This window comes from Chiloscyllium punctatum, chromosome 6, assembly GCF_047496795.1.
Source record: "Chiloscyllium punctatum isolate Juve2018m chromosome 6, sChiPun1.3, whole genome shotgun sequence".
NCBI classification, from domain to species: domain Eukaryota; kingdom Metazoa; phylum Chordata; class Chondrichthyes; order Orectolobiformes; family Hemiscylliidae; genus Chiloscyllium; species Chiloscyllium punctatum.
Window position 1 is genome coordinate 83,574,725 of NC_092744.1, and position 24,159 is coordinate 83,598,883.

At 42.0% G+C, this 24,159-nt stretch overlaps 1 protein-coding gene across 4 annotated transcripts in view; it reads right to left on the bottom strand.

The window, feature by feature from the left end:
• Positions 1-3,313: 3,313 nt before the first annotated feature.
• The window catches only part of LOC140479149 (histone deacetylase complex subunit SAP130-like), a 56,165-nt gene continuing 35,319 nt past the window's right edge, over positions 3,314-24,159 (bottom strand). For all 4 annotated transcript variants that reach the window (XM_072573109.1, XM_072573111.1, XM_072573108.1 and 1 more), the window contains exons 15-21: positions 23,854-23,958; positions 21,335-21,696; positions 20,322-20,579; positions 19,528-19,653; positions 17,852-17,955; positions 7,880-7,993; positions 3,314-4,901 (exon numbers count right to left, since the gene is read on the bottom strand). In XM_072573109.1, the coding sequence (XP_072429210.1) occupies positions 4,743-4,901; positions 7,880-7,993; positions 17,852-17,955; positions 19,528-19,653; positions 20,322-20,579; positions 21,335-21,696; positions 23,854-23,958 (1,228 nt within the window). In that variant the 3' untranslated portion in view covers positions 3,314-4,742. The remainder of the gene's footprint in view (positions 4,902-7,879; positions 7,994-17,851; positions 17,956-19,527; positions 19,654-20,321; positions 20,580-21,334; positions 21,697-23,853; positions 23,959-24,159) is intronic.

Here is a 24,159-nt window from a genome sequence, read left to right on the forward strand (position 1 = left end):
ACAAACCTACTCATTCCAGAATGAAGGTGGAAGAGGCTGAAGTTACAAGAAATGTAATTGGGATTAGAATGGCTCAGATATTAGAAGGGGGGCAAGGCTTTGAATAAGTTATTAGTGTGGTTTAATAAAGACCGGGCACAGATTTGATGGGGATGAAATACAGGCAGCAGAGTTTTGACTGATGTGAAGTAAATGTGCCATGGAGATAGGAGACTAGTCAAGAGATTCACAGAGTAAATCACGTCTAAAGAAACCCAAATCGTGGATCGGGCTCAAGGGAGGGACAAAGCATCAGAATTCAATTCAGCTTTGCACATTAACCCCCCCATAAATCAGTCAATTTATTTTGCATTATTCAAGTACTCGGCTTTGGTGCAGTAGCTTATCAGACTTTTCAGTGTCAGCACATATATCTGACAACCTGCTGCACGCAGTATCTCTAGGACAGATACAACAGCCCAATATGCCGTTATGAAAAACAATAATAACTGTGGCTAGTCATTCGCAATTACTATAATGACTTCAGACAACCACTGCTAGAGTTGACAGCATTGAGTTGGCAGCACAGTTTTGGATAATATTACCAGGAAGAACTGCTTTAGTTAATTCTTGTATCTAAAAGTGGTTGCTTGCTGCTAATGACCAGGATCTCAAAACAAAAAATAAAGACAGACTTTAGAAATAGAAGGAGCATACAAAAAGACATCTAGCAATTCTAACATCCTCGGAGGCATTACGACAGGACATGTAGCATAGAAGACAATATTTTTGCAGGAAGGAAATAAACTCATGCAATGGTAGAAATCCTAGGGCTGATATGAAGTAGAACATTTTTCGAAGGTGTAACTATTATAACAAGGAACTATCTAGATTTTCAGAAGGGTTTCAGGTTCCTAAATTAGGACTGTAAGAATTGAAGGCAATCTGTGATAGCCATAGGCAAAAATAAGTCCAGAATAAATGAATGATTTTAGAATGGCACACTAAGTTACAGTCCAAGTACAGAACTCAAGACCAAGCTACTTAGAAATCTAGATTAGTGAATTAAATTAGGGAAACAACTATAATAAAGTTGGCTAACCATACAAAGCTAGGGGAGAAAATGAACTGATGACAAAGAGGCTGCAAAATGTGGATTGGTTATGTCACTGGGCGCAGCACTGGCCAAGAGAGTATACTGGGCAAGTGTTGCATTATTCACTTTAACTGAAAGAATGTAAAAACAATGGTTTCGAAAACAGAGGCTCAGTAAATGTTCATATGCAAGGTGAATCATGGAAGTAGCTCTTATGCAGATGCAACAAGAAATTAGGAAGGCAAATGGTATTTACCCCAACTCTCTGACAGTAACAGTTTACAGTAAAGTAGTATTTGATTACACAGCACTTTAAAGAGATCACACCTGGAATGCTGTACACTGTTTTGGTGACCATACCCAAGGAAGGGTATTGGTCTTAAAAGGGGGTACAAGTGTTTCACTAAATTAACTCCTGTGAGAAGGAAAAATATAGTAGTATCAATCCATATTCTCTGGAATTTAGAATCTCATTGAAATATGAAATTCTTAGAGGGTTTGACAAGATAGATGATATTTCCTCTGGCTGGAGGGCCACGCTCTCAGGATCAGGGACCAACTGTTTGGAACTGAGTTGAAGAGAAATTTATTCACTTGGGATTGTGAATCTTTGGAATTCTCAACTGCAGAGAGTTGCAGGTGCCCAGGTGGCGTAGATTCAAAACTGAAATCAGTCAACCTTCAGGCATCAACAAATCTCAGGTCTGTGGATCAGGCAGGAATGTGGAGTTAAAGGAGCAGTTGTGTTATGTAGATTGAATGGCAGAGCCACATTGTCTTCCCCTGCAGCTTTTTTTAAAAAAAGAGGGGTGCAAGACAAAGTGGAGAACTGATAGTTACATGGCTTTTGATATCATGTACTAATATTGTGTCACGACCAGATCAAAGGCAGCCTTATTCCTACAGCACATGGATACTGCTCTAAGACAATTATTTATAGCACAGGAAGATTTTCTATCCTTTTGCAGTTGTACTTCAAGCATCCTAGGTAAGGGTAAATCAGAAGTGGAAATTTGCAAAGTATTCCCACCACCGTACACATTTCTCACTAGCGAATTGGGTGACAGTCAAATGCATATTGGATTCAGATAGCGAGACGTTAGTCACTGCTTTGATCAAATGCTGGAGCTTGTGGAGTGTTTGAAAGTCAAAGGGGGCTGTGCTAACATGCTAAGTATAATCAGCACCCTGATCCCTTGGCAACATTGAGAATTTCACCCCTCACTAAGCCTCCCAACAGACTAGCGGTGTCTCCTTTCTCTCTGTGACAAATTACCATCCTCACACTTGCTAAATTTGGTGGCTGCAAGAAGTTTCCAGCTTCAGTCTTACATCTTACATGCAGTATCCCTGAAGGATGGAAATATCATTGGGGTTAGGGGTCATCTCCCAGTAAGGCAAAAATCTCAATGTACTGACAATGTAGCCCACTGGGAAAAATGAAGTCAAATTGTAAAAGTAGCACTGAAAGAGACAAAATACACCCTTTAGGAGCTGAAGTGATACAAAAGGAAATAAATATTTAAACTGTGAAGTTCAAAGTCATAGCTTTGACCTTTATTGCTATAAAGTAAAAATGATATTAAAAATACACCTTGAAGGAGAGAGATATTGGAAAAGATACAACACTTGCTTTTGAGGAGTGTTTTTGGGATGGAAAAAAATTGCAAGGGGGCAGTAATGAAACTGGACATCAAGGAAGTTATTGGTTTTTCTGAAATATAGTTAGTCAGCCCTAACAGTACTCCACCCAAAGACTCTCCGTGTGCATAGGCAATTATGTCTCAGAGACCTGCCTCAGTATAGTACAATTAACCACATTTTCGGGGAGCAAGCCAAGTGCAGTGATCAAAAGCACTTGAGCACTGATCACAGCTCCAAGAATCTAAATGCAAACCTTGGGAAAACTGCACAGATTGCAGGCAAAGAATTGAGGAACCAGCTGACACTGATCATCTCACAAAATCATTAGCATCAAAATGGTCATGGGCCTCAGACAGAGAAAAACTGACTTTAGCCCAAACTTACTTTTCAGTTAGTTACCAGGCCAAATACCTTCCCCAAATTCAATAACTGTGACCAAATCAGTAAGCTAGGGAGATTCAAAAACCCAACAAGACAGGTAACATGGCCGCTATTCTGACATGGTACGAGCTTTGGAAAATACAAATAGACAGATACACATTGAAAAACTATACAATTCACAGAGCATCAGATTTTTCAGACAGATTTGCATGATTGGTATAAAAGCTTGTACTGTTTATTAATGATCTCCAAGTGTATATGTACAAGAAACTGCAACACAAACTACAAACATTTCACACAAAATCACCTCACAATAGCAGTAGTCCAGGCTTTACCTACTGAACCTTCTGAGTTACAAACACTACTGGTCAAACACCAAACACATCGAGTCTGCGCTAAGAGGCAAGCGGTGTGTGGGGAAGGAAGAAATGTTGCCAAGTCTAATGAGAAATGTGCGAGCTTTCATTTTTGTTTTAAAAAAATCTCAGTTATTCTACTTTTTTTTAAAAGTTCTGTTAGAAAGACCATCACATGGTAAGACTCTGTACTTCACCAGCATAGGAATCTGGTGAGAAACTGAGAACACAGCTGAAACAATGCAGCACTCAGTTCCAACCAGCCTGGTGAGATAGCAAGAGAACTGACTTCCTCTGCAGACCAAAAGCATAAAGCTATTCTTTGTAACAGATTTACAATTCTGTTGTATATCCTGTCAAGAGTCACACCAAACTCTCAATACAGTGAGGGGCCCACCAGCAGATGGGTTTGATTCGCAAACACCCTTTTCTCCCCTAAATTAAAGCAATGGAAATTATAGGGGATTTTCTTTTTCTCATTGAGAAAACAGTAGTTTGAGTCACTCCCAGTCGTCACAGAAGACCACTGAACTTTCAGGACTGAGAGTCCCATTCAACAAGCACAAAGGACAACCATGAAAGCAACCCTAAGATACAAACCTCTTCTACCTGTAGAAGAGAACACAAACTCTGACTGGGGGACTTCTTCCTCTGGCACCTACATTGCACTTGCATGCTCACTAACTGCAGGTGTTGGAACGAATCATTCTTCACATCTGCTCCACAGCCAGCCCTCTTAACTCCAGCAACTGACCAAGGTCACCAATCGAGATGAGTGAATTAGCATCCTCTCTTGCTCTGTAAACCAACAGAAGTAATGAACTGTTGCTAATTCGGAGGAATGGATAATCCATTAGTACAAAATTCACACCCCAGAGATACAAAGTTAACAGGAAAAAACTGTAGGTTAATGTGAATTTATTGTTTCGAAACAGTTAGCAAAGGCTAAAAAAAAGCACAGGAGGAAGAAGCCCTGGTCTTTTAGCTCAGAGGATATTTCCTTGGTATCAAAGGTTTCAAACTGGGTCAAAATCAAAACCTTTTTGTAGGTATTCATGATTTTAAAAGGGGAATGGGGGCTTACAAATCAATCTATCACTGTCTGACCAACAATGGAAGCGCTTTTGGGAAGGTGAGTGCTTCTTCTGCTATGACCCCTGGACACACTGCAGCATTGTTCATGTTCTGTAGAACCTATGCATCACCTGCAAATCTCGGCTTTATTTAGATACCAAACTAAACATCTATACAGTGGCTTTAAAACAGATACTATCCAACTTGATGTTTTAGGACTTTTCTTTCCTCTTCAATTTAGACACTTTTTTGACTGTGCCATTTTTGTTGAGGAGCTTCAGAACTCTATCCTTATGATCCAGAACCTTCATCATGGTATCTTTGGCCTCGGTGATCTGGTCAATAACCAGTTTGCAGCGTTGCATGTTTCCCTGTGAATACAAAAGTAGTTTGACAGATGTTAAGAAATAAATACCCACATCAAGAACAGCAGAGTAACATCATAAATAAAACCCATTACGTACAAAATTTAACAGCACAAGTAAATATCCGATGCAACACTGGTGAAAATTATCGAATACCTTGTGCTAATGATGTGTGTTAGGAAAGAAGGGTGAAAACAGATAAATACATTCCATTGACCTTTGTTTAAGAAAGGGATTAAGATCCGCTATATTTCACGTTGTCCAGTTTGAGGCCTCTCAGTTTACTCAGTCCAGATGCAAGGCCACGACATTTATCATTTACCTTGAACCCATTGGAAATAATGCATACTTTCTCCATCAACCAAGCTAATTTCTTATCCTGGGCCATTCTATATAGCCAGCTACATGGCACAGCCTATCCATTTCATTCTTCATTCGGAGGACTTCTTGATTTAGCTACCCAACATTTATTTCCCATTCTGAACAACCCCTTTAAAGGTGCTGCCTCAAGTGGTGGCTTAATTCATCCAAGTGGTTCACTAGGTCATAGAGTCATAAAGCATGGAAACAGACCCTTCGGTCCAACTGGTCCACAGTGATCAGAATCCCAAACTAAACTAGTCCCACCTGCCTACGCTTGGCCCTTATCCCTCCAAACCTTTCCTATTCGTGTACTTATCCAAATGTCTTTTAAACATTGTTACTGTACCTGCATCCACCACTTTCGCTGGCAGTTCATTCCACACACAAATAACTGTACTAAAAAAAAGTTGGCCCCTCATGTCCTTTCTTAAAACTTTTTCCTCACATTAAAAAATATGCCCCCTAATTTTGAATTTGCCCATCCTTGGGAAAAGATCCTTGCCATTCACATATCTGTGATCCTCATGATTTTATAAACCTCAATAGCATCAGCCCTCAACCTCCAACACTCCAGTGAAAACAAAAATCCCTCAAACCCTTCATTCCAAACAACATCCTGGTAATTGTTTCTGACCTCTCTCCAGTTTAATGATAACCTTCCTATAACAAGGTGACCAGAACAGCAGACAGCACTCCAGAAGAGGCCTCACCAACCTCCACCTGACATTCCCAGAGATCAGGCAAGAATCAACCAAATCCAGAGACTGATCAGAATGTGCAAAACAACAGGCTTCCTTTCCTAAAGGACATTCGTGAATCTGTTGGGGTCACTTTCAGCCTCCATAGCAGACCAGCAGCTTCCTGACTACCTTTATTGACATCAACTATTTATTGCCAGTTTTATTGTAAACCTGAACTGACACCCCTTACAGCATTCCTCAGTTACTTACAATATTCCACGTATTCTGAAGTTCATAAATAATGCTGGAACACAGATATAGATAGTTCTGGTGTTAAAAGATCCCATCCAGGTTCTTGTATATCCTATTCATGCCTGGACAGCAAGCTACCATTGCAGAATCCTATTCCAACTCATTTCCAACAAGCTCCAAAACTTATGGACTTGCTGATTTCCTTGCTTCATCTCATTCGGCACTGCTGTGTAATGTATTTGTTAACAGCACACACAGACTGATGAGGATCAATCATTTGTTTGTACCTCCTCCATCCCACACTTGTTTCAATTCATTTGTGTAATGTGGGTGTCGTTGCCTGGGACAGCATTTGTTCCCCAACCCTATCTGCCTGGAGGTGGTGACAGTAAGCTGCCGTTTTGAACCACTGCAATCCATGTGGTTTGGGTACAGCCACACTGCTGCTGGAGAAGGGAGTTCCTTTTGTTTGTCATTTATATAGGAGCATATAGGAGGCATAGTTAGTAAGTTTGCAGATGACACCAAAATTGGTGGTTTTGTGGACAGTGAAGAAGTGCCTAAGATTATGAAGAGATCTTGATCAATTGGGACAATGGGCTGAGGAGTGGCAGATGAAGTTTACTTTGGATAAATGAGAGGCATTGCACTTTGATAATACAAACAAGGTCCGGACTTATACAATTAATGTAAGGGTCCTGGGATAGTCTTGCAGAACAGAGACTTAGGGGCTCAGGAAGGTAATTCTTTGAAATTTGCATCGCATGTAGACTGGGTGGTTAAGGCGGCATTTGGCACACTTTCCTTCATTGCTCAGACCTTTGGGGTATAGCAGTTGGGACGTTGTGTTGAAGTTGTACAGAATGTTGTTGAGGCCTTTCCTGGAGTACTGAGTGCAGTTCTGGTCTCCTGTTATAGGAAGGATAGTGTTAACTTGGAGAGGGCTCAGAACAAAATTACCAGCATGTTGCTGAGAATGGAGGGTTTGAGATACGAAAATAGACTGGAAAGACTGGGACCTTTTTCACTGGAGCATAGCAGGTTGAAGGGTAGCCTTATTAAGATTTATAAAATCATGAGGGGTATGGATAAGGTGAATGACAAGGGCCTTTTCCCTCAGGTAGGGAAGTTCAAAACTAGAAGAAATATTTTTAAGATGACAGGAGAAAGATTTAAAAAGAACATGAAGAGCAACTCTTTTCACACAGTGGTTTGAGAGTGGAATAAACTGCCAGAGAAAGTGGTGGATGTAGGTATGATTACAATTTTAATTTAAAAGACATTTGGATAAGTACATGAACAGGAAAGGTTTGAAGGGATGTGGGCCAAGTGCAGGCAGGTGGGACTAATTCAGTTTATGAACATTGTCTGGTTGGACCAAAGGGTCTGTTTCCATGCTGTAAAACTATGTCTTTCACCCAGCGAGAGTGAAAGGTTGGTGATACATTTCCATGTCAGGATGGTGAGTGGCTTAGAGAGGACCTTGCAGCTGTGCCCCTTTCTTCAGAGATGGAAATTGATATGGGTTTTGACGCACTCTCAGAACACTTTCTGAAAAGAAACCAAACTTTCTTAAAGAAGTCTAACGTAGGCCTGTATTTAGCCTGCTGATGTTAACAATCCAGAGGTGGTGTCTTTGTGGAGTTTCCAGGCTACTGAACAAGCAGCTGATATGAAACATCCACATACCTGGATCAGCTCATTGATTCGATGCATGTCATCATCTGCAGCCGCCTTCTTCTTTGGAATCAGTCCTTCTTGTAATGAAGCCAAGCGGCTGTACACATCATGTTCCAAACTCGTCTGTGCCAGTCAGTATTTAAGGAAACAAATAAAAAGAGACATAAGGAGAAGTCCAAAATTGAACATTTTTCCAATTAATTAGAGTAAATCCTTGGATAACATGATATTCAGCTAATAAACATTAAGAGTTGGTTTTCCTCTTCAATATTTTCCCCACAAAGCATTGTTAACTTGAAGCTACTTTGGAGTATCTTAACCTAAGAGTCCATTCTTCAAATATGCACCTTGACAGTTATATACCACTCTCAAAGGAACCCTAAGATGTAGGAGCAGAAGCAGGCTGCATGGCCCATTGAGATCACGGCTGATCTGATAATCCTCAACTCCACTTTTCAGCCAAAGAGTGAGAGTCATACAGCATAGCCCTTATTTCCATAACCCCAAACAGGAAGATTCCCTTACTGATCAAGAATCTGTCCATCTCAGCACTTAACGACCCAGCCTCAACAGCCCTCTGCATTAAAGAATTCCACATTTACTACTGTTAAAAAAAAATTCTTCATTCCCCCTAAATGGGTGACTCCTTCTTTGAGTGTATGCCCTCTGGTCCTAGACTCTTCCACAAAGGGAATCAACCCTGTCAAGGACCACAGAAATCTTGCATGTTTCAAAAAAAGGTCACCTCTCATACATCTGAACTCTAATATGTACAGGGTCAGTCTACTCAACCTCACCTCTTAAGAAAATCCTCCCATGCCTGGCATCAACCTCGTGAACCTTCTCTGGACTGCCTCTAATGCCAATATATCTATCCATAGGTAAGAGAGCCAAAACTGTTCAATTTTCCAGCTGTGATCTGGTGCCTTGTCTAATTTTAGTAAGATTCCCATTACCTTTGAAATAAGGTGCAACATTCAATTTGCCCTCACTATTACTCACCGAACATGGATACTTGCATTTTGTTTCCTACATGTGGGCCCTAATATCCTGCAGTGCTACAGCATTTGGTAGTCTTCGGCCACCCCCTCCCCATTTAAGTAATAATCAGCTCCTCTAATCTTCATGAAAAGCAGAACCTCATATTTTCCTTTCTTACATTTACTGTGTTTTTGCCGACTCATTTAGCCTGTCTATAACCATCTACAGCCTGCGTCATCCTCACCTATAGCCTTCCTACCCATTTGTGTGTTATCTACATACTTGCTGATACCACATTATATGTTAATAACTTGGATGAGGAAATTATTGTAAGTAATTGAGACTCTGCCACTGATCCCTGTAGCACTGCACTAAATACAGCTATCAAGTAAGGCCTAACCAGGGTTTTATAGAGGGAGGGAGGGAGGGAGGCCATATTGGATTTGGTGCTAGGCAACGAGCCAGGCCAAAGGTCAGACCTCTCAGTGACAGTGCCACAACTGCCTCACCTTTACCATAGCCATGGAGAGGGATAGGAACAGACACTATGGGATGATGTTTAATTGGGGGAGATGAAATTATATTGCTATTTGACAGAAGCTGAGGAGTATAGATTGGGAATAATTTTTCTGTGGGAAATGCACAAGAGAAATATGGAGTCTATTCAAGTAGCACTTATTGCGAGTGTTGAATAACTTTGTCCACTGAGACAGGCAAGGAATGATAAGGTGAAGGAGACTTGGATGACAAAAGAAGAGGAGCTTCTTGTCAAGAGGAAAAAGGAAGCTTACTTAAGGTTGAGGAAGCAAGGATCTGGCACAGCTTTCGAGGATTACAGGGTAACTAGGAAAGAACTGAAAAATGAAGAGAGCTAGGAGGGGGCACGAGAAAGCCTTGTTGGGATGGATTAGGGAAAACCCAAAAGGTGTTCTACACTTACATGAGGAATAAGAGAATGATCAGAGAGAAGGTAGGGTCGATCAGGGTTATAGGGAGGGAACGTTTGCCTGGAGTCTGAGGAGGTATGGAAGGCCCTAAATGAGTTTTTTGTTTCAGGATTCACTAGAGAGTGTTGATAGTAACTACACTGTCGACCAGGTTAATAGGCTTGAACAGATTGATATTAACAAAGTGGATGTGCTGGAAATTCCAGGAAGCATCAAGATTGATAAATCCCCAGGGCCAGACCAGATATAGCCAAGGTTACTATGGGAAGCGAGGGATGAGATTGCTGCACCTCTGCGATGATCTTTGCATCCTCACTTTCCATAGGAGTAGGACCGGATAATTGGAGGGAGTTGAATGTCGTTCCTCTGTTCAAGAAAGGGAACCGGGAAATCCCTGGGAACTGCAGACCAGTCAGTCTTACACCTGTGGTAAGCAAGGTACTGGAAAGGATTCTGAGAGATAAGATTTATGACTATTTGGGAAAAAAAATAGTTTGATTAAAGATAGTCTGCTGGCTTTGAGAGGGGCAGGTCATGCCTCACAAGGCTTATTATGTTCTTTGAGGATGTGATGAGACATGTTGACGAAGGTCGAGCAGTGGATGTGGGGTATATGGATTTCAGTAAGGTTCCCCATGGTAGGCTCATTCAGAAGGTTAGGAGGTATGGGTTACAGGGACATTTGGCTGCCTGGATACAGAATTGGCTGGCTGAAAGAAGACAGTGAGTGCTAGTGGATGGAAAGTATTCACCTGGAGGTCGGTGACCAATGGTGTCCTGCAGGGATCTGTCCTTGGGCCTCTGCTCTTTGTAGTTTTTATAAATGACTTGGATGAAGAAGTGGAAGGGTAGGTTAGTGAGTTTGCCAATGACTCAAAGGACGGTGGTGTTGTGGATAGTGTCTAGGACTGCTGCAGGCTACAATAAGACAGTGACAGGATGCAGAGCTGGGCTGAGAAGTGGCAGGTGGAGGTCAACCTGGAAAAGTATGAAGTGATTCATTTTCGAAGGTCTAGTTTGAATGCTGAATATAGGGTTAAAGACAAGATTCGTGGCAGTGGGGAGGAACAGCAGGATCTTGGGGTCCACGTACATAGATCCCACAAAGTTGCCAGGGTTGTTAAGAAGGCGTATGGTGTTTTTGCTTTCATTAATAGGGGGACTGAGTTTAAGACCCACAAGGTTTTGCTGCAACTCTATAAAGCCCTGGTTTGCCCACACTTGGAATATTGTGTCCAGTTCTGGTCGCCTCATTATAGGAAGGATGTAGATGCTTTAGAGAGGGTGCAGAGGAGATTTACCAGGATGTAGCCTGGATCAGAGAGCTTGTCTTATGAAGCAAAGTTGAGCGAGCTTGGGCTTTTCACACTGAAGAGGAGGAGGAAGAAGAAAGGTGACTTGATAGAAGTGTACAAGGTAAGGAGAGGTGTAGATAGAGTAGATAGCCAGAGACTTTTCCCCAGGGCAGAAATAGCAGTCATGGGGGGTCATAATTTTAAGGTGATTGGAGGAAGGTATAGGGGAGATGTCAGAGGTAGGTTCTTTACTGTGGAATGCACTGCCAGCGGTGGTAGTAGAGTCAGAGACATTAGGGACATTTAAGTGACTGCTGGACAAACACATGGACAGCAATAAATTGAGAGGTGTGTAGGTTAGGGTGATCTTAGATTAGGAGAAGTGCTCAGCTGAAGGACCTGTACTGTAAAAAAATAATGCCCCCCTGATCCCACCCATCTTCTAATAGTTAGCCAATCCTCTGTCCATGCTCATATACTTCCCCCAAAATCATGGGTTCTTATTAAACATCCTGTCCGGCCCTTTCGGAAATGTAGGAAAACATCCCATGGGACATTAAAGAGTACAATTAGACAAAATACCTTCCTTTGCCTTGGCTGTTCAAAAGGTCAGCTTGCATCAGTCAATTTGAAAGAAGGAGAGGGAGACAGATGTTCAGAGGGATTTAAGAGAGGAATTCTGGAGTGTGGAGACTAGACAGTTGGAAGTAAGAGGCCATAAAAACTCTTACAATTTTTTATAAATGCACCACAGAATTTGGATGGACCACAGAGGGGTGTGGCAACTGCCCTGCCCAAGGATTGAAAGATACTACAGTGTGTAGTGAACACAGCCCGGACCATCAAGGAAACCAACCTCCCATCCACTGACTCCACCTATACATCCTGCTACCTCGGGAAAGCAACCAACATAATCAAGACCTCTCCCACACCAGTTATAAGCTCTTCCACCTTCTTGTGTCAGGCAAAAGATACAAATGTTTGTATAGATGTTCAAACAGGCTCAAGAACAGTTTCTTCCCCGCTGTTACCAGATTTTTGAATGGACCTCTAACATTAATGCTGGTCTCACTCTATCTTATTGGCAGGTGTAACATTGTATCCTGCACTGTTACTCTGATACACTTGTACAATACAATCTGCCTGTAAAACACGTGAGACAACCCTTTTCACTATACCTCAACACATGTGATAGCAATAAATCAAATCAATGGTGGCCCAAAGGAAGGATGGATTCAGATGAGGGAAGACTTAGAGAAATGGAGAATTGATGGGAGCACAGTCAAGTGCTGTCAGACTGGACCAGATAAACTGAAGATTTATGGGCATGGATGGGAGGGGGACTCAAGTCTGGAGGTGACAAAGACAAGGACATAGATTTCAGGGACAGACTGAAATGTGGATGAACAATATTACATTGTGGATGTAGGCAGACGTTAAAGGTGTGAAAATGGATTTGGAAGCTCAACTTGAGATTTAGTAGTTTGGAGAGGTTACAAAAAGGTTACACCGGACAGTGGCTACGAAGGGGGCTAGATATGTTTATGGAAATGGGCTGTAACCAATGACTTGAGTCTTCCCGATTTAAGTGAGAGGCAATGCATTTTGGGAGGTCTAATAAGGGAAGGATTTACATAGGAGTTGTAGGTTGCTAGGGATGTACAAGTCCATAGATCTCTGAAGGTGTCAGCCAAAGCAGATAGGATAGTGAAGAATGTATATGAATACTTGCCTTCATTAGCCAGGATGTACAACAGAGGAGCAAGAAGTCTTGTTACAGCTTTATAAAACATTGGTAAGGCCACAGATGGAATACTGTGCATAATTCTGATTGCCACACTATCAGAAGGACATGAATGCACTGGAGAGGGTGCAGAAGAGATTCATCAAGATGAACCTGGTTGGAAAGTCTTAGTCATAAGGAGAGATTGGATAGGCAGAGTTAGTTTACCTTAGAACTAACAAGGCTGAGGAGGGGGTCGGTGGGGATCTGATTAGATTGGATTAGATTCTCTAGAGTGTGGATACAGGCCCTTCGGCCCAACAAGTCCACACCACCCCACTGAAGAGAAACCCACCCAAACCCTTTCCCCTACCCTATATTTACCCCTGACTAACACACCTAACACTATGGGACAATTTAGCATGGCCAAATCACCTGACCTACACATCTTTGGATTGTGGGAGGATAAAATTATTAAACATAGATACGGTAGGTCATGAGAACCTCTTTCCCATTGCAGATGTTCTTATCACCAGAAGGCAAAAGATTAAGGTGAGGAGTAGGTGGTTCAGAGGGAATCGGAGGAAAGATAGTTACACCCAGAGAATGGTGGAAATATGGAATGTACCGCCTGAGATACTCTTGCAACATTTAAGAATCATCTGGACAAGCACTTAAAATGCCAGGATACAATAGGCTGTGGACCAAGTGCAGTTAAATGGGATAAAGTAGTTTGTTCTTGTTGGTCAACATAGACACGGTGGGCCAAAGGGCCTGCTTCTCGGCTGTTGACCTTATGACCCTATAATGAAAGAAAACCAAGACTCGTGTTAGACTGCAATACACTGAAGAGCTGGTGAATAGGTAAAATTGGCTGTTAAAAGCATACAAGTGGAATCTGACTCCAATAGGAATAGGATGTAGATGGCAAAGAAGAAGTTGATAATATAAAAAAATGAAAAATACCAGGCTGGGAAGAGATGATGCTGCTGGAAATGCCTTGGCCATGACATGAATACATGATAATGCAACTGAACCGGTAACAATTTTGGAGGACAATGCTGTGGTCAACCAGGTCAAAGATTGCAGAGAGATTGAGGAAATTATGTATCACAGTTGCAGTCACAGAGGACACTGTTTGAGCCTAATTAGCATCTTCAACTTGCAGTATGCAAGTGGGCCTGTGGTGCTTTTCAAAAGTGCAGTCGTCATTAGGCCCACATCATTTTCCTTTCTTCCATAAGCCTTCAATTTTAAAAAGTAATGAGCAATCAGAGCTCATCATCTTTCCAAGTACAATCTTTCAAATTTTGACAAGTCATTTTAAAAATAATTCTCTCGTCCCTTCTGGATCTTTCACCAAAGCTCTGACCCCTGCCTAGTATTTAGTGCTCACTTGGCACTTTCTTGGATGTGTACAGGATCTCAGCCTTGTCTTGCCTTTTTCACATTTCTATTGGCACAATGCTTGTCATGTGTTGCCACTACTGAACAGCCAAGTGGGTGAATATTTTACTGTATGGCACTGTGATACATCAATATCACACCTGGAGCATGTGCCTGAAGCTCACCAGGTAAACACAGTGCATTTCTTTCAACTATGCTAATGTGGTGCCACTGTCTAAGAAGGGTGGTAAGGACAAGCCAGGGAACTATAGACTGGTGAGCCTGACGTCGGTAGTGGGCAAGTTGTTGGAGGGAATCCTGAGGGACAGGATGTACATGTATTTGGAAAGGCAAGGACTGATTAGGGATCGTCAACATGGCTTTGTGCATGGGAAATCATGTCTTACAAACTTGACTGAGTTTTTTGAAGAAGTAACAAAGAGGATTGATGAGGGCAGAACAGTAGATGTGATCTATATGGACTTCAATAAAGCATTTGACAAGGCTCCCCATGGGAGACTGATTAGCAAGGTTAGATCTCATGGAATACAGGGAGAACTAGCCATTTGGATACAGAACCGGCTCAAAGGTAGAAAACAGAGGGTGGTAGTGGAGAGTTGTTTTTCAGATTGGAGGTCTGTGACCAGTGGAGTGCCACAAGGATCGGTGCTGGGTCCACTACTTTTTGTCATTTATATAAATGATTTGGATGACAGGTTAAGAGGTATAGTTAGTAAGTGTGCAGATGACACCAAAATTGGAGGTGTAGTAGTGAGCGAAGGTTACCTCAGATTACAACGGGATCTTGATCAGATGGGCCAATGGGCTGAGAAGTGGCAGATGGAGTTTAATTTAGATAAATGCGAGGTGCTGCATTTTGGGAAAAGCAAATCTTAGCAATACTTGTACACCTAATGGCGAGGTCCTGAGGAGTGTTGCTGAACAAAAAGACCTTGGAGTGCAGGTTCATAGCTCCTTGAAAGTAGAGTCGCAGGTCGATAGGATAGTGAAGGTGGTGTTTGGTATGCTTTCCTTTATTGGTCAGAGTATTGAGTACAGGAGTTGGGAGGTCATGTTGCAGCTGTACAGGACATCGGTTAGGCCATTGTTGGAATATTGCGTGCAATTCTGGTCTCCTTCCTATCAGAAAGATGTTGTGGAACTTGAAAGGGTTCAGAAAAGATTTACAAGGACGTTGCCAGGGTTGGAGGATTTGAGCTACAGAGAGAGGCTGAACAGGCTGAGGCTGTTTTCCCTGGAGCATCGGATGCTGAGAGGTGACCTTACAGAGGTTTATAAAATCAGGAGGAGAATGGATAAGGTAAATAGACAAGGTCTTTTCCCTGGGTCCAGAACTAGAGGGCATAGGTTTAGGGTGAAAGATATAAAAGAGATGTAAGGGGCAACATTTTCACACAGACAGTGGTGCGTGTATGGAATGAGCTGCCAGAGGAAGTGGTGGAGGCCAGTACAACTGCAACATTTAAAAGGCATTTGGATGCGTATACGAATAGGAAAGGTTTGGAGGGATATGGGCCAGGTACTATCAGGTGGGACCAGATTGGGTTGGGATATCTGGTCAGCGAGGACAAGTGGGACTGAAAGGTCTGTTTCCGTGCTGTACATCTCTAGGACTCTAATGAATGTTTTTGGGAGAGGACAGCAAGAACTAACTAGCATTGGATGTGTACAGGGCACATTTCAAAATCTAGGAACATGAAGGCATTATAAATAGTACAATTCTAAAGGGGATACAGAACCCAAAGGATTCCGTATGTACATGTGCATAAATCAAACAAGGCAAGTCAAATTGAGGAAGCAATTAATGCATACAGTATCTTAGACTTTATTAATAGGGGTATAGAGTACAAGAGAAAAGTAGCTACATTCAACTGTGTAAGATAGTAATTTAGCTGGGGTCAGTGTGTGTTCAGTTCTAGAGGCAATAGAATTGGAAGAGAAGTCATTGTTGGAAATACCCTGATCATAACATGGTTGTACGCCCAAGGCAGCCAAATGGAAACCAGAGTAATTCCAAGTTTCAGCAGTCAAAAAGAGTCATTCAAAGCTGTGACTAGGCAACACTAGCCCTGGGAAAGGGAGTGAGAGCTTGTTCTCAACTCTGTAGCATTTATGGGAGAGTACTGACAGCACAAGTGCAAGGTCATAGAAGATTAGAGGATGGCATAGCCTGACTTCTGAAGTTTTCAATCACGTGACTATCACACAGGTTTGATGAATTAATAGCTGTTTTTGGACACGAGGAATTTCACTGTTACCAATATATGTATAAGATACTGGAGCAAAACAACCAAAAATGCTTTAGGTAGAGTATGTGCTGACTCTTTATTTATACAGATGAATGTTGCCTACATAAGATAACAGCTTTCATGGCAATGTAATATATTTAGCAGTGGCACCACTTCGGAACCACTGAAATACTAATAGCAGCTTCACATCAGTAGCAGTAACTGAGGAAGCCACATTCATACAACTGACAGAATTTGAAATCAAAGAAGGTGCCTGTTATTCTGAATTGCAAATAGCCATATATAAAGGCTGAAACTGTCAATCAAAAATACCAATGGCCTTTTGAGAGTTACAAGAGTTTTGGAAAGAAAACATCTATCAAACATACCCATAAGTTGGTTTGTGGTCAAACTTGCAACTATCAGTCACTAGCTTTTGTGGTTACTGATTACTTGCAGGATCAGCCTGAACAGAGCATCACAAGAGCTGCACAAAAATAATGGTGCACAATGTATCTTGCAGCATTACAGCTGGTGAACGGTAACAAAAGATCACTGTTGACAATTAAATGTAAAAACAATTCTGTAAAGCATCATTGGAAAGTTTAGATTTAGCTAAGTCACAACACAATGGATCCTTTGTTATAAAAGAGTGATGCAAGAGGCTGATATACTGCAAATGAGAGAGTATCTGGTAACCACATAACCCGAATCCATCTCCTTAAACACCTCAATTGCTAGGTGACCAATCGACACCAGAAGGACCATTATAAAATGCAACTTCTCCCCTTGGAACTGATACACAGCAAGTACTGCTGCAATACATTGGAAGCTAGATTTCCAACTTGAAATGAAAGACCCAGAAATGCCATCCCTTCTAGTCACAGTGATTTCAGGCTGCTCCTACGCACAAGCCAACCCAAACAAAAAGTCCTGAACTGAATAAATATCAAGTTAATTAAACCATAAGTGGTAAAGCTAGCGCAAATTACTTTCAAGTTGGACAGTTATCTATAAAGTTCCATCAAGTTCCAGAACACTTCATTTATTTTTGTTTTGAAAGGACCGAGTTGAAACAGGACATTTTCATTGCTCACCTGGAAATAAACAATTTTCTGCAAACCTGAGGCAGTTTTGAAATATCCATTTTGGCATTTTCTGGTAGGCAAGGGTGACCTGCAGGACATGTTCACACAGTCCCAATTTCTGCTTCATAGGTCAGTGGGTGAACACCACTGCTGGTATTTCTGTGACAAAATGCAGCCAAGGCTTTTGAAGAAAAGAGCTGATATTGCTGATTGTATGTGACTGTCTCACAAAAGACATCATATTGACTACCCACTACCGTGATTTCCACCGCCCTCTCGCAAACTACACCTCCCCTCCCTGGCTTCACTTACCAGCTGCATGAGTTGTGCAGCGCAGAGATGCACTTTCCAACCCTGGGCCTTGCAGACAATTCCTTTCTGATTGGCTATCTCCTGCAATGTGGGCTTCTTCTCCTCTGCCATTAAACAGAGAGGACAGGTGAGAAAAGGCACCAGTCAAGATTACTAGACAGCAAGGTCAAACTGGAAGGAAAGGCAGATTTCCTGAACTTATTTTGGTTTTTGCTATTGGAAGTGAAATCTTCCAGATTATTTAAGGCTAGATTCAAAGCCAAACTCTGCCACAGTGATATGTCTAACAGTCTCCACCCCTCAAATCCTGTAAAATCTAAAGCAGAAGCAGACTTCTGACCTGGTCTTTTCTCCCCCCAATTTAGCTGATCTAAACAAAGTAAACTTGAAAGAAAGTGGGTCATTTCGGCATTATTTTACTTTGCCTGAAAGGATACACACATTACTTGAAAGTAATAGCCAGTCATGCTCCTTGGGTTTAGCTCACTTGGTGCTCTCAAGCAGAAGGCGGAGTGTTTAAATAAGGACTGCTTATCCAAGCTGACAGACCAGTGAAATCCTGAGGGTGCTGCATCACTGCAAGTGTATCATGTGTTATGAAATATTAAGCCAAGTTGGCTTATTTTAGTGGTTCTGACGTATTTTCAAGATACCTTGGTAATACTTATTCTGGCAGACAGCTCTCCCTACAGCTATCAGCATCACTAAAACCCTGAATAACTGGATATTTACCCAAGATTTATGGCTCTTGCCATATGCAGAATACAAAGATTTGTGGAACGGTTACTGTATGATAGATCACATGATGTTTCAGAGCCTGTCAACTAGACATTAAAATTTTGCTACTACCATTCAATGTAAAATGTCAAATGTCAACTGATAAGTATCCTTCAAATAAAAAAATCATCAAAATCAATTAACAACAACTATGGAATGTGAGCTTTGCTGGCTAGACCAGCATTTAGTGCCCAGCCTTCTTTACAGTGAAAAAACTGTGGAGTCAAGTAATAAGTACTAAGTGCAGTAGAAGGTCATCGCAATACAATAATGAAGTTCTAATTGGCATTTAGTAGGGCCCAATAGTTGGAGGAGGCAGTGACATAATGCTAATGGCATTCACAACACCCGGGCTCATGCTTTTGGGATATGGGTCCGAATGCTGGCATGGCAGATGACGGATATGAACACAATAAAAATCTGGAAATAAATGGCCTAATGATCATGTAGTTACTGTTAATAGCCATAAAAATCCATTTAGTTCACTAATGTCCGTCAAGGAAGGAAATCTGCTATTCTTACTTGATTCGCCCTATATGTAACTCCAGACCTACAACAATGTGCCGGACTCTTAACTGCCCTCTGGGCAATTCATGACAACTAATAAATGCTGGTTTAGACAGCAATGCTAACGCCCAATAATCCTTTATTAAAAGAAAGTTTCTATTGCAAACAGTTTTATTTAACAGGCATATTATATGATAAATACAGACTAAACATACAACTGTGTACATGTACATTAAGGAAATGACCTGTTTTAAGATATGTTACTAGAACACAACAATGTTAAACAGCTTGATGAACTCTGTTCCAAACAGGATGTCTTTCCTTTTGGAAACATTCACTATTCGTATGGGTTCCTTCAGTCAGACACAACAGAAATGCAAAATAAAACTGACCTTTGACTTTCACATCACTGTATCTCTGGAAATGATGGTATGCTGCCTTCCAAGGGTTCCTGTAATGACGAAGCAATGTAACTGGGGGTCGAGGGCGAACAGGAACATACCTCACACCCTCTTCATCTGCAACAGAAGATCAAGTTGGAGTGAGGGGGTTACAAAAGGGTGGATAACAATACTGCAACCCGATACCTGGAAAACCTTCCTCACCAACTTCCCAAAGCAGGTGGGTCACAGACTCTACACCTGATATGACAATACAGTGGACACAAAGGTGAAATTAGACACACAGTGGTGTACAGATTAAGCTGCACTAGAACTGAAGGCACCAAAGAATCATAAGGTGTCAAATCACCTTGATCGACTGAACTTTCACACTGCTGATAACCAGGCCCTGATATTTACTACCCTAAGTACTGAACTGTCCTCAAACACACAGGAGTGGAAAACCACCAAGGAGATTTTATAGTTTAGCTGTGAATGGATCACACGCTATGACCAAAAAAAGCTTTTGACGGCTCTGTGTAACTTTAATAAGTGACTTGAATAACCCTTCAAGTAAACCATTTGCCTGTTTATTTTTATGGATGTGAAAACAAACCAAATTAACAAGGACAAACTTCATCGTCAGGAATGCAAACACAAGGGCAGGGCAAAGAGACCAGACCCACTAACACCACCCCCCAACTCCAGGGCACAAAGACCAGCCCCAATCTGCACCTCCCCCATTTCTCTCTGGCTACAGACACCAGCCCTTTCCCATTCCTCTTTCAGGTATAGAACTGTTTTACCTATATATTCTTTGGGAGGCGATTTCCTTTTCTCTGCTTTGAGGAGAATCGGCTTGCTACTGCTGTTCTTTTCTTCATCTGTGCTGTTTGTTTCCATCATTTCACTCTCTTCTGTGGAGATGACGTGCTGCTGTTTGCGGGGTTTCTTCCGAGGGGATGCACCAGGCAGCAGCTCATTACCAGGAAGACCAAGGTTGTTTACCATTGGAGTCAGAGCAGCCGAGCTCACTGACATGGGCTGTGAGGACGAGACTGTAACTGGGATTAGAGATAGAGGAGGAAGATTGGTGAAACAGTGAGGGACAGAGAGGGAAACAAAGGAAAGATGAACAGATATCTCCAAAATAAAAAGACAACAATATGAGCATTTACCACACGCCAAATAAAAGCAAACAAAATACAGAATCCAAGCAGTCTTTCCGAGGGTCCTGGCTACCCCATTCTAAAATGTCAAAAAATTCACTAGTGCGAAACCTTTCGCTTAAATGGGGGAGCTGGCTGCTCACTCCCATGGGAATACACCGGTCCTTTATTCAACAGTTTCACACAATGGCATGGCCCGCAGAAATGGACTATTGGAATTCAACTGCACCACAATACACTCTTCTCCTCTACCACTTCCTTTCTCAAGGTCTAATAATTCACTAATTCTTCCTCAACAGATGCAGAGTATTGCATCTGTGTGTTCAAGAGTCCTTCTGCAAGTCTGAAAAGACAAATCAGTGGCAAGCGTAAACAACTCAAGACTTTCACAAGAAGCATAACCTTTCTTGACACTTTCCTGACCCTTGATGCTTCCTGGCAGACCACAGAATACTGACCTTTCAGCTACTTTAAGGTGTCTCACCCCACCCACCTATACTCCAGATAAAAAGCATTAATGCATGAAATAGTCAGACAGGAAGAGAATTCAACACACTCGTCAACTGTTCAAATGCCTTTTCTAGCAAGTATTTGACTGAACGTGAACCATTACCCACGAGGAGGAGAACTCCTTCCACCAACTTACTTACCAGACACTGGCTGCAGAGAGTCCACAAGCTCAGTCTCTTGTTTGATTTTAGAATCTGGTAATGCTGAGCTCATGGAGACAGGAACAGAAATGGCGACCGGCTGTGACGGAGGAGCTACCACTGTGGCCATGGAGACTGAGCTTGAAGGTGTGGCTGAGACAGCCGCTGTAACAGTTGACAACGCAGTCGGTTGAGCATGAGGGGCTGCTGCTGCAATGAGGGTTGGGATTGGAGGCTGAGGCTGCTGGGAATTTGGCTGTCCCAGCACAGGCATTTGCTCCAAACTCTGGCTGCTGACCGCCTCCATGGCAACAGCCACTGGCGCAGTCATGGAAACGTGGATTTCTGGTTTGGATTTGGAACTGAAAAGGTGCAGAAAAAAACAAGTGAATGAGGTTAAAACATTGCAAAAGGAACATCAACTGCCTCTCATCCAGGAAGGATACAGTGGGTCACTAATGGCACTTACGGTCAGAGAAACACTGAGTCAGAGGAATGTGGATTTAAACCCACATTACAAAAACCTGAGCATATAAATCTAGGCTGACAGACCAGGGCAATACTGAGCAAGTGTTTTGGAGTCATTTGGATAAACCAGGACCCCACATGCCCTTTAAGAGGGACATAAAACATCCCATAGTGTCAAAGACAACCAGAGGAGTTTTGCCCAGTGTCCTAACCAATACTTATTCCTCAATCAACATGACTGAACCAGAACATCTGGCCAAATTGCTAGTTGTGGGAGCTTGCTGTGCACAAATTGGCTGCTGTACTTCTTAGGTGAAAATGTGTTGCTGGAAAAGCGCAGCAGGTCAGGCAGCATCCAAGGACCAGGAGGATCGACGTTTCGGGCATAAGCCCTTCTAGAAGAAGCTCTCTTCCAGAAGGGCTTGTGCCCGAAACGTCGATCCTCCTGCTCCTTGGATGCTGCCTGACCTGCTGCGCTTTTCCAGCAACACATTTTCAGCTCTGATCTGCAGTCCTCATTTTCTCCTGCTGTACTTCTTACATTACCAAGGCATTCCAAGGACTTAAATTATCTGTAAAGTGCTTCAAATGTGCTCTGAGGTTGTAAAATTAATGCTAATTTATTTTCTATTTATCAGGAATGCTGATGATCTAGTCTCTTACTTGCATGTCAAACATTGGTGTGCAAGATCTGCTTGCATTCAGTCAGCACTCTATGGATTGAAATTTATACCCCACATTCATTAACCTCATTTTATGTAGTGAATCCTCTCACTAGAATATGGCAACAAATCCTATTGAAAACACACAGAAATGGTCAAGCCTTATAACCTTACTGAATGGTGGAGCAAGCTCAAGGTGCCTGCAGCCTGTGCCTGCCCCTAATTTGCACATTTGGTAGCCCCTCAGGATCTGGTAATTGAGCAAGATAAAACCAGCTTCTTCAATCAGACTGTTTAACCATGTCTATCACTTAAGTCATTTCTCTACATTGTGCTGAAGTACTTCAATCATAGCTCCAGGTTTTACCTAAACATTGCCTCAAAGTCAAGGCGTTACCAGCAGAAAATCTATAATTAAGTATCGACTCTAATCAAAAACAGAAATTGCTGGAAAATCTCAGTAGGTCTGGCAGTATCTGTGGAGAGAAATCAGAGTTAACATTTCAGGTTCAGTGACCCTTTTTCAGAACAGTTCAGATTTTCAGCATCTGCAATTCTTTCAGTTTTTTGTTCTGTCGATTCAATCTTTCCCTTTCACCAGTTTCTAACCTGATTTTGAAAGCTTTGATCTCCTTGCTGAACTCGGGAGACATTGGTAACTGTCAAAACCACCCAAGTCTTGACCAACTGGACAAACCTAATACGTCGACTGTTACCAGTGTAAAAACAAAATCCCTCCTCCGGGATCATCAAGAAGGTTTTGATACTTGGATTGGGTCATTTATAAGGTTCATGCTCTTTCCTGTTGCCAAGTCTTGACCAGGAATGCTAATGGACTATTCAATCATGGTTACATCACAAATCAGAAGAGCTGCAGATGTACATGCCTTTCAGAAGAGCATGCTGCCTAGCAATCATAGGAACATAAGAATTAATAGCAGTAAGCCATTCAGACTCTCGAGCCTGCTCTGCCATCTGACAATTGGAAACAATGACTTTTTTTCTGAATCCAGGGACTGGGACCAGCTCGGAATTATCTACCAAGAACAAGCAAAACACTAGCAGTAACCAAACCAGGAGATTTTCTTAGGCTAAAGGATTTTGACTATGCAGAGAATCCTCAGGGTACTTATTATGAGGTGACCTGTTATGATATAGGATTCTTCAGATACTTGTCTCTCAAACATTGCAGCGAAGATTTTTAAGTTATGCTACAAATACTCAGCAGCTCTGGCAGAATCTAAGCTGTCAATGACCTAAATAAAACAATAACTGTTTCTCTCTCTCTCCACTGATACTGTCAGACCTGGTGAGTATTTACAACATTTTCTGTACAAGATGCAAGAGCTTGAGGAACAAAAAAAAAATGCACACCCAAAGAGTACTTACCCAACTGGTCGTGGGGATCCCGATGCAGTTCGCATCGTGCCATCTAGTCGAGGGCTTGTAGTCTCTGTTGGCTGTGGAGGAATGAGGCTTTTCCGGACAGCCAAGCTGCAATAAAAAAAGGAACACAAAAAAGTTTCAATATCTTGGTGAGCAAGATCATAGCTCGGTTATTTTAGGCAACACAACGTATACTAGAGGCCCTGATAATAAAGCAGTGATTAGAAATACAGTCGCGATTTAGTGGCATTTCAACTCAGGTCCAGCTGAACAAACATACCGAAGGTCAGAGGTCCTCAGTAGAACATC